At 45.3% G+C, this 10882-nt stretch overlaps 2 protein-coding genes across 2 annotated transcripts in view; one reads left to right on the top strand and one right to left on the bottom strand.

The window, feature by feature from the left end:
- The first annotated feature begins 261 nt into the window (after window positions 1–261).
- Window positions 262–4522, top strand: orai1b (ORAI calcium release-activated calcium modulator 1b). The gene is made up of 2 exons (XM_066651414.1): window positions 262–688; window positions 3348–4522. The coding sequence occupies exons 1-2, from the start codon at window positions 578–580 to the stop codon at window positions 3888–3890; spliced, it is 654 nt and encodes a 217-aa protein (XP_066507511.1). The 5' UTR covers window positions 262–577; the 3' UTR covers window positions 3891–4522.
- A 3689-nt stretch (window positions 4523–8211) lies between these two features.
- morn3 (MORN repeat containing 3) overlaps window positions 8212–10882 on the bottom strand; it is a 3215-nt gene continuing 544 nt past the window's right edge. Inside the window, exons 2-5 of the mRNA XM_066651493.1 lie at window positions 10024–10181; window positions 9603–9762; window positions 9252–9436; window positions 8212–8822 (exon numbers count right to left, since the gene is read on the bottom strand). Of these exons, the coding sequence (XP_066507590.1) occupies window positions 8733–8822; window positions 9252–9436; window positions 9603–9762; window positions 10024–10181 (593 nt within the window). The 3' untranslated portion in view covers window positions 8212–8732. The remainder of the gene's footprint in view (window positions 8823–9251; window positions 9437–9602; window positions 9763–10023; window positions 10182–10882) is intronic.

Raw genomic sequence — 10882 nt, 5'->3', positions numbered from 1 at the left:
TGGCTGTAGACCGGCGCAGTGCAGTGTGGGTAGTGTAGTTTGGCTGTATACCGGCGCAGTGCAGTGTGGGTAGTGTAGTTTGGCTGTAGACCGGCGCAATGCAGTTTGGGTAGTGTAGTTTGGCTGTAGACCGGCGCAGTGCTGTTTGGGTAGTGTAGTTTGGCTGTAGACCGGCGCAGTGCAGTGTGGGTAGTGTAGTTTGGCTGTAGACCGGCGCAATGCAGTTTGGGTAGTGTAGTTTGGCTGTAGACCGGCGCAGTGCAGACGCAGAGCTGCAGAGCCCTTCGTCTGTCTTTGGTTTTTAAATCTAGAGACACTGTAACGGTGATTACAGACTGCAGTAACGGGGAACACCGTTCTCTGAGTCCATTGTGCAGCGAGAGTCCGTTCTGAGAGCCTCCGTGTGCACAGTATGAGCTTCTGGAACACCGTTCTCACAGCAGCTCTATTGTAAGCATTGGGAGCATCTTTCTTAGAGGCTTTAGGTGCGGCGTGGGTCTGAGGGAACACCGTTCTGAGAGCCTGAGTGCGCGGGGAACACCGTTCTGAGAGTCTGAGAACGAGGAACGCCGCGGTGATGAGCAGTGAACACTCCCTACAGGCTTTAACCTGGAGAAGGCTTTACCTGAGTAGAGCCAAACTAAAGGCGTCCAGCAGAACCTCGGCTCTGCTCTCCGGGTTCGCCATGGTGAGTAACAACACCATTAAACACAATACACTCTCCACACCACAACAACAACAACACCATTAAAACAGATGTACAGTAAACCGTGTACAAACACTAAAATAACATACAAAATACAATACAATCACAAACCAATGTATTATTACACTTTTATACTACACTACAAATATAAGTAAAACTATTTAATACAATAATACCACCGCACTGTAATATAGCCGTTAAATACAATAAAGTACCGTAAAAACACTAATAATCCAGTAATACAAATCCTGTCATATACAATAAAAAGAACATTAGCAGTAACTCAACGTTTCTTTTCTGTGGTGCAAGTTGCAGTTGAGACGCTAAATCATAATTATGATGTCATAATCAATAATTAATCATCATTATTGTGACATAAACACATCAAGACAAGTTTAGATCAAACAGAGACTCCAGAGAATAAACAGAGGGCTCTGATCTGGTGTTTTACTTTATCAGTCACCATCGCTCCATTTCCTTCATTTCACCAGCGTCACACACAGACGAGCTCTCTCACACACACACACACACACACAGGCCACGTTCAAGTGAGACTTCAGCTTGTGTTTGTGTCTCTGAGGAAATGCTCTGAAGCTCAGTTGAAAGCAGAATCTTGCACCAAATTCTTCAGAGAATCCTCCAGCTCCACTGGCTTCGTTCATACAGCTCCACTTTACACCATCCAGCTGTTCATGATCCTCAGTAACTCACTGAGAGTGGAAGACCTCACTCTCCTCTAAATTCTGACAAATAAACTAATAAAGAAGTAGTATTTCCACTCGCCGACCGCTTCATCAGAAAAACATACGCTACACAACTGAACACACAGAGACCCTGCTACCTTCACACCTGTGAGACCCTGCTACCTTCACACCTGTGAGACCCTGCTACCTTCACACCTGTGAGACCCTGGACCTTCACTCCTGTGAGACCCTGGACCTTCACACCTGCGAGACCCTGGACCTTCACACCTGCGAGACCCTGGACCTTCACACCTGTGAGACCCTGCTGGACGTCTGGTGACAAATTGAGAGTCGTGTGATTCAGTATTTATGTGAGTTAAGATGACGTTAGTTCTGAACGTGTGTTCTGAACTCGTCTGGAGGGCGAGGAATAGTCCGGGATGTGTATTTGAATCTGCAGCGAAGGGAGTGGGAACACAGATGTTATAAAGGTTCTAAATGTTATTAATCACACTGAAAATAAATGGACAAAGCTTTTAATGTTCAATAAGGCGTCTGTTTACAGGGCAAAGTCCTGCCCCTCAGTAAAAATAACCAACCTCTGCAACAAGCTGATTTACATATGTTTTACATGTGAGACGTCCTGGTGTTGTACATGGAAACACTGAGTGGACAAAGTGTCCTTTAAAAGACATGGTTCACCTTTAGAGAAATCACCCTGTGTGTAAAGCTCTGAGTGTGTGTCCTCTCCATGTGCTGCTCTGCAGTCGGTTTGCTCTGGAAACCGCTCTAATGTGTTTACGAAGCCCCAGTGTCTGTAAATGGGTAAAAAAAACAAAGTGTCTGGGTCCGGTGCTAGGCTTTCTCTCTCTCTGCTCATGGCAGAGAAACGCCATCTGGAGGTTTTTAGACAACGGAGAGACTCCAAACGCTGAAAAGCACCAACCGAGATGAGGATGTTGCTCTATTCCTGCTCCATAGGGGGGTAACACTGAGTTATTTCTGCTGTTACAGTTACATTACTTAAGGTGGAACTGACTCTAAATTCAGGAGAGCGCTAACTGCATGAAAGTAAACACAGAGCGAAAGTGCTACAAAACTAAACAGCTCGAGTTACACATGAGTTTCTGTGGGAATTCAAACAGTGAATAAACACTTACAGACAACACTGTTCCACCTTAAAAGATACAGAGCTTATGAATGTAAACAAACCAGAGAGAACAGACATCCCCTTTGGACATTGATAGAGATCTACTCTGAGGTGCAGTTTTGTATCAGGACTGTGTCCCTACAACATGGACATGACCTCAGTGATTGTCAACTGTGTGTTTACAGAAGAGTAAACTTCTCCGGTGTTTTTGCCGCTCACTCTGTTCTCTGCTTATTTCTCTCTCTCTCTCTCTCTCTGTCTGTCCTCTCTCTCTTTCTGTCTGTCCTCTCTCTCTCTCTCTCTCTCTCTCTCTGTCCTCTCTCTCTCTGTCCTCTCTCTCTCTGTCCTCTCTCTCTCTGTGTCTCTCTCTCTCTCTCTGTCTTCTCTCTCTCTCTCTGTCCTCTCTCTCTTTGTCTGTCTTCTCTCTCTGTGTCTCTCTCTCTCTGTCTTCTCTCTCTCTCTGTCCTCTCTCTCTCTCTTTGTCTGTCTTCTCTCTCTCTGTGTCTCTCTCTCTCTGTCTGTCCTCTCTCTCCCTCTCTCTCTCTCTCTCTCTCTCTCTCTCTCTCTCTCTGTTCTGGAGCTGTTATGTGGATTATTTTTTAAATATGGTTTTATATGTTAAATTAAATGTTACATTCCAATTCAGTGTCTTAATATTCTTAATAAATGAGTTTTTGCTAAAAGTCCATTGCTCTTTAAAGGGGTGTAAGTGCATTATAATAATATCGTTTATCACAGTTATATCTGGGGCAATATATCAATCATAAAAAGGCTGTTGTGACTGGTCTGGGTCTGTTCTGTGGTTTAGGTGGCGATGGTGGAGGTGCAGCTGGACACCAGTCACGATTACCCGCCCGGCCTGCTGATAGCCTTCAGCGCCTGCACCACGGTGCTGGTGGCCGTGCACCTGTTCGCTCTGATGATCAGCACCTGCATCCTGCCCAACATCGAGGCGGTGAGTAACGTCCACAGCATGAGCTCGGTGCGGGAGTCACCTCACGAGCGGATGCAGAGGCACATCGAACTGGCCTGGGCCTTCTCCACCGTCATCGGGACGCTGCTGTTCCTGGCCGAGGTGGTGCTGCTGTGCTGGGTGAAGTTCCTGCCCATCCGGCCGAGGCACCAGCAGAACGGCACCGTGCCGGCGGGCGTGGCGGCCGCCATCACCTCCACCTCCATCATGGTGCCCTTCGCCCTCGTCTTCATCGTCTTCGCCGTGCATTTCTACCGCTCGCTCGTCAGCCACAAAACCGACCGCCAGTTCCAGGAGCTGGAGGAGCTGGAGGACCTCCAGAACGAACTGGACCAGAGAGGAGAGGCTTCGGCCCTGCACTCGCCCACCGCGGAGTGAGTCGGAGACCACCTGCAGGGGATCACAGCTGGGTTAGGCCTGGACGGGTGGTACTGAAGCTGGAGTACAGCTTGATTAAAGCTGGTTTAGACCTGGATTCGAGCTGTAGATGTATTGTGCAGGGCGTTTTGCAGCTGGTATAAATTTGTATTTATTTATTTTATTTATATAAAATATTGATCAAATCCAGATATAAATTTGAAGAATTTCTCTGCCCTCCAGCTGTGATCTTTTAATCAGGGTTAATCTGTGGAAATGTGGAGAAAGTACTGATACTTTACCCCAACACAATCATCCAATCAAATCCCACAGATTACATAACAGAGCCGGCCTGGGGAAACTAATCCAGCTCCATCCGTGCTTATGTGAGCCTTTTATAACTCTACTGTATCTGTATCTGTCCATTTCTGCATGGGAATGTTTTAAAACCAAGGTTCTGTGCTGTGATTTTACGTGAGCCTGCTTTACATTCCACACTGATCTGCTTTACATCTGAAACTCAAGCACAAAGTGTAATTTAAAGTTTATTTCTAGAGAAATGTCCGGAGTCAGAGCAGTGAAAGTTGGAGGTGAATGGAAGCGGACGTCCTCCTCTAAAAGCCCCTCACAGAAAGTGAGGACAGTGGATGGTGGGGGACAGTGGAGAGTGGGGGACAGTGGAGAGTGGGGGGCAGTAGACAGTGGGGGACAGTAGATGGTGGGGGACAGTGGTCGGTGGGGGACAGTGGGGGACAGTAGACGGTGGGGGACAGTGGAGAGTGGGGGACAGTGGACGATGGGGGACAGTGGTCGGTGGGGGACAGTGGACGGTGGGGGACAGTGGACGGTGGGGGACAGTGGACGGTGGGGGACAGTGGACGGTGGGGGACAGTAGACGGTGGGGGACAGTAGACGGTGGGGGATAGTAGACGGTGGGGGAGAGTGGGGGGCAGTAGACGGTGGGGGACAGTGGACGGTGGGGGGCAGTAGACGGTGGGGGACAGTGGAGAGAGGGGGACAGTGGACGGTGGGGGACAGTAGACGGTGGGGGATAGTAGACGGTGGGGGAGAGTGGGGGGCAGTAGACGGTGGGGGACAGTGGAGAGTGGGGGACAGTGGACGGTGGGGGACAGTGGACGGTGGGGGACAGTAGACGGTGGGGGACAGTGGAGAGAGGGGGACAGTGGACGGTGGGGGACAGTAGACGGTGGGGGACAGTGGAGAGAGGGGGACAGTGGACGGTGGGGGACAGTAGACGGTGGGGGATAGTAGACGGTGGGGGAGAGTGGGGGGCAGTAGACGGTGGGGGACAGTGGATGGTGGGGGGCAGTAGACGGTGAGGGAGAGTGGGGGGCGGTGGACGGTGGACGGTGGGGGACACAGGGCTGGTGTCTGACTGTAGTGTGGAGAAGGGGGTGGTGTTTAAACCCAGTCCTGGTGCAGAGCGAGGTGCAGGATGCTGTGAGAGACACACACTGTCCTCCATCATCATCATCATCATCATCAGTCCTCAGAGACTCTGTGATGGTGGAGGAGGAAGAGGGAATAAAATGCTGGGTGTGTGTTGGAGACGTCTGGTTCCATTCACCAACACTGGAAAAAAATCCAGTTCCACAACTTTCTTGAAAATCAGCCACTTCACATCAGAACACTGTCCAGCACCGTGTTTACAGCTCACACCGGGGACTGAGGTTTATTTTGGAAAGTATGTGAAATTTCCCTTTAATTAATGAAGGGGAGTATTATCTGTGTAAATGGTGTAGAACATGTATCTTTGTCAATTTTTTTGTTTTTCTAAAATGTTAGTTTAATGTTGTGTGGAAAGGTGGCGCTGTAGGTGGGGGCTCGGGGTCGTCTCCTCGGGGCACTGTCTGTGAGGAGTGTGGTGTGTTCTCACATGAGGATCAAATACTTGGATGAAAATGGACGAAAGAAGGAATTTAATTGTTTGACATAATATTCTTTCATTTCTTATGAATTATTAATTTAATAGATGTATAGTTTTATCACAAAAATGATGTTGAGTCAAAAGAAGAAGCTAAAATATAAACACAACAGAAGTGTTCCTGTTGTTGTGATGAGGAAGTTTACAGACACAGCAGAGACTGCATGCACTGGAACATTTTTTAAAAATGAATGAAGATTCTGTGGATATTTTACTGTTTTATTGTCATTATTTCACCAGACTCAGTCTGTTATTCCTTCAAAAGCAGTGAGAGTAATTTAGTCATGTGTACGGCTGTTATTTAATGCTAACCAAGCCATGTGTTTAAGGAATTAGCTTCTACATGTAATGTTCTAAACCAGCTTTTGGCTCAGTGTCCAGACTGGAGCTGTTTGAGACTGAATTTATTATTTTTTCTTTACAGTTTCTCTTCAGACACTGAACAAAACGAGAACATTGAATTGGTTCTGTGCTTGTCATGCCCATATAAGGACTTCTGGCTCTGAGCTGGATGCCCATATAAGGACTTCCAGTTATGAATAATTTTAAAATCCAGTCACATTCTTTGGAAAACTGTCTAGAGCTGAAACAGACAAATTAATCTCTGCCACAGAGAAATTCAGCCAAATCTACAACTCCTTATATTTCAGTTCTTAGCTGAAAAATACACTTTTTACTTAATTTGTATAGAAAACATTTGATCTGCTGAGCACTTTATGAAAAGCAAATGTTTACATTATCTTTTCCAATAATGTGTTGAAGACTCTTATTTTGGAAAAAAAACATAGCGCTAATTTTGAAGAAATGAAATGATATGATAAACATATTTATCCCCTAGTATTCTTTTCAGTTTTAGATTATCTGAATAAGTGATAAAACATAAAATTCTGTGTTGGTCTGAGTAAAATCTGACAAAAACAAAAGAGTTTAATGATCTATTTTTAAGATTTAAATGTATTGTAACTGAATTAGCATTAGCGGCTAACGCGAAAAACACCAGAATCAGAATTATTTAGAGTTCTTGTCTGTTTACAGAGGGAAACTGATTACTCTACGACCAAAAAGAGAGAGACTGCTGTATAAAAACTTTACAGGAGCAGTATTTTTGGTGCATTTTTTGTACAGTTTTATTATGTTTGTGAAGGGCATTTTAGGATTAGCTCAGAGCTGAAGTAAATCACAAACTCTACACTTTTGAACAAATAAAACTGAATCTCATGCAGAGTTATGGATGACTGGGTGATTATTTCTGTCTGAAATTGCTTTGAAGAGATTTGAGCAGGAATGTTTATGATGTATTGAGATTGTTTATTCTCATTATTGTGAAGAAGGTGCTGAAAAAGACTTTAGCACCGAGACCATTCTTACGTTGCAAAATAATCAGGTTTATTAGAATGAAAAGAACAACATCTTAACAAGCCCCAATGGACAGTTTGTTGAGAAGTTTAGCCAATGCCTTCTGACATTTTCACCCCATCCTCAACTAATACAGGTTGGTTTGTGCCTACATATGGTAAATAATATGGCTTTTGTTTACGTCATTTCCTGTTCTGATAAAGAGAGATAACTTGTAAGGACTTCCTGTCCTGCTACCTCCAGGAAAGACCCTTACCCCATCATCCAGTTCTCACAGAAACAAAAACCCATATATACACAAATTCAGAACAATAGGTCGTTCCATGTACGGCACACAATAACATATGCAAATGTGGACATTAACTTATACGTCATTTGAATATACATCAAGAAATAAAACCCAGTCTCACTGAATCTCACCAATTATTTGATATGTATCAGTGGAAGTACGTTTACAGCTCTGTAAATCAGTACATGTGAATAACACGAGTATATGAGTGGATCAGACACAGCAGCACTGCTGAGTGGACCATCAGGGTAGGTGTAGGTGAACACTGAGTGAATAAGACAGGTATTATAGGAGCTGTCTACCACTAGGTGTTTAACAATTTTTTTAAAAAATGATTTGCTAGTGACTGGGTTTCTTACACACTACATTACTCTGAAACAGAAATACATTTAAGGGGTCACTTAAATGTTGCCTGCTGCAAAAGGAGGGCAACCTCCACATCAAAAACCAACTCCCAGTTTGCTCCAGTTTGATTAACTCTACTGCACTCAGCTCTGGAGCGCCTATTAAACTGAACACTTTAGCCCCCCTTTATCACTAGAATGGCCAGGACTCTGTAACTACTAGAACAAGCACCATGGTCATTTTGACCATCTAATATTCGCATGTGTGTTGATGATATCATACAGTATAAATAAATAAATTCATCTTGTTACAATAGGTCATAAAATATCAGAAAGACAATAAAAATTGTATTAATTATTTAATTATATAAAATTATTATTTATTTATTGATAATATTTAAAGAGCTGTAGAGAACTCCTGACTACATCCAGCGTGTCTCAGCACAGGAGCTGAAGTGTCTTCTCTTTCTGGATCATTCTGCTCTGAAAATAAAAAGGTAAAGCTCCAGTATGGCGTCAAAATGGAGTGTGATTCACTTTTACAACACAGTCCTGAAATCAAAGAGGGGCGGGAGAGTTAGGGTTTTTTCCCCAACCCTCCTCCAGAAGTTACATAGTGCAGTTTCTGCAGTGCTGAGCCCGGAGTAGCAGAGACAGAGGCTCTAATCTCCCTGTTACATCTCACTGGAGCATCACAATGATTTTTAAGCTGTAATTTTCAGGTTAAAAATTATGAACTAAAAATGGCGTTACACACAGAACACACTTGTGCCATTTAAGAGCCCTTGTGTCACAATAATGTCATTTATTTCATAAAACATCACACTATCTTATGAATATTGAGGTACAATGCTGAATCCTCCTTCCTCCTCCAGTAGCCATCGTTTTACTCAGAGGTGATTTGTTAAAGCTCTGCTTAATTAAAGGCTTTAAACCCAGTCTCTGATCTGATCTGAACACTCCTCTGAGCAGAGTTTCAGTGCCTCCATCAGAACAGACTCTGTGTCCTGAAGCTGCACCTGGAAATAAAACCAAACACCAATTACACTCTTTAGAATTACATTTCCTATTGAACCTGTTCACATTTTCCATTTACAAACGTTATTAACCGTCCCTGACCTGCATTTTCTACAAAGAAAACCATATTTATACTGATTTTATTGGTATTTTATCGTGTTTTATTTTTTCTGTTCACTCTGATGATCAATTTTATTGCTTTGATACATATTTACTACTAATATTTTATAATAATAATCCCGAATGTAACTTTAAATAAAGGCTGATTGATTGATTGATTGATTAATACAATGTGGAACCTTCAATACAAATGGACCAACAAAATGACTTAAATAAATGTATTAATGTATTGTCTGAACAGGTCAGTTCTGATTGGCCGTGCAGGGCTAAACCAGAGGGGTGTATTAAAGCTCCAGTGAGGAGAGCTGTACCGGGGGGATGGGATAAGTGGTCGGGGAAGAGGCCAGTTCTCGTCCGAAATCACACACCGTCCCACACTTGGGAACGTCGTCGACCCAGAATCCCTCGTACAACTGACCCCTGTCCAGGAAGAAGAAGCGTCCATGTCCATCCTTCTTTCCATCTTTCCAGCTGCCCTCATATCTGTTCTCATTCGCTTTAACAGAGAGAGAGAGAGATGTCCATGTTTATAATAGATTTTCATAATCTTCATCAGTCATAAACTACACTGTACACACACAGCTCCTCGCTCCCTCTGATGATGCGTCTTGAAGGTGGGAGGGGCCTCAGGTGTACATCACTGTGTGGAGTTGGTTTCTCACCCAATCGGAGCGTTCCCTGTCCGTGAGGTTTGTCGTTGAGCCACTCCCCTTCGTAAATGTCTCCGTTTTGGTAAAACATTCTCCCTGAGCCACTCCTTTTATGCCCCGCCCACTGTCCTTCGTACCATGACCCGGAACTGTAGAACTGTGTTCCAAACCCCTTAACAGACACACACACACACACACACACACACACACACTCATTTAATGACACTTAAAATCACAAATCAGAAAACCTGGGAGTGTGATGCCGTATATAAATATTAAACACAAAGCGGCACAATTTAAACTTCATATTTTTGTGATGTCACAAAACCCAGCACAAATATATGTGTTTTCTTCCTGTAGCAGTTGAATGTAAAAATAAAAGATCCCAGTGGAACACGAGCTCTTTAAATGGATAAAATAAACACTTACTGACCTCTTTCTTGTCGTTCTTCCATTCCCCGGAATAAACTCTCACATATTCACCACTGAGCGGCTGGAGTTTACTCAGAGTCCCGAAACCATCACGCTTCCCAAACTTCCAGTCTCCATCATAAATAACTCCGGCTCTCTTCCACACCTGAGTCCCTTTACCTGGGAACAGAGGGAGAACAGAGGACCGCTACAGACAGCATCATGGAAATATAACACACCCCACACGCCCTCTACACACCCCACATACCCACACCCCCCTACACACCCCACACGCCCCTACACACCCCACATACCCACACCCCCCTACACACCCCACACGCCCTCTACACACCCACACACACACACACCCCACACGCCCTACACACCCCCTACACACCCCACATACCCACACACCCCTACACACCCCACACGCCCTACACACCCCACATACCCACACACGCCCTCTACACACCCCACATACCCACACACCCCTACACACCCCACACGCCCCTACACACCCACACACACACACCCCACACCCCCTACACACCCCACATACCCACACACCCCTACACACCCCACACGCCCTACACACCCCACATACCCACACACGCCCTCTACACACCCCACATACCCACACCCCCCTACACACCCCACACGCCCCTACACACCCACACACACACACACCCCACACGCCCTACACACCCCCTACACACCCCACATACCCACACACCCCTACACACCCCACACGCCCTACACACCCCACATACCCACACACCCCACACGCCCCCTACACACCCCACATACCCACACACCCTACACACCCCACATACCCACACACCCCTACACACCCCACACGCCCCCTACACACCCCACATACC

The sequence above is a fragment of the Hoplias malabaricus genome, chromosome 18, assembly GCF_029633855.1.
Source record: "Hoplias malabaricus isolate fHopMal1 chromosome 18, fHopMal1.hap1, whole genome shotgun sequence".
NCBI classification, from domain to species: Eukaryota; Metazoa; Chordata; class Actinopteri; order Characiformes; family Erythrinidae; genus Hoplias; species Hoplias malabaricus.
The sequence above is the reverse complement of the archived record's forward strand: the minus strand, read 5'-3'. Positions and strand labels throughout refer to the sequence as shown.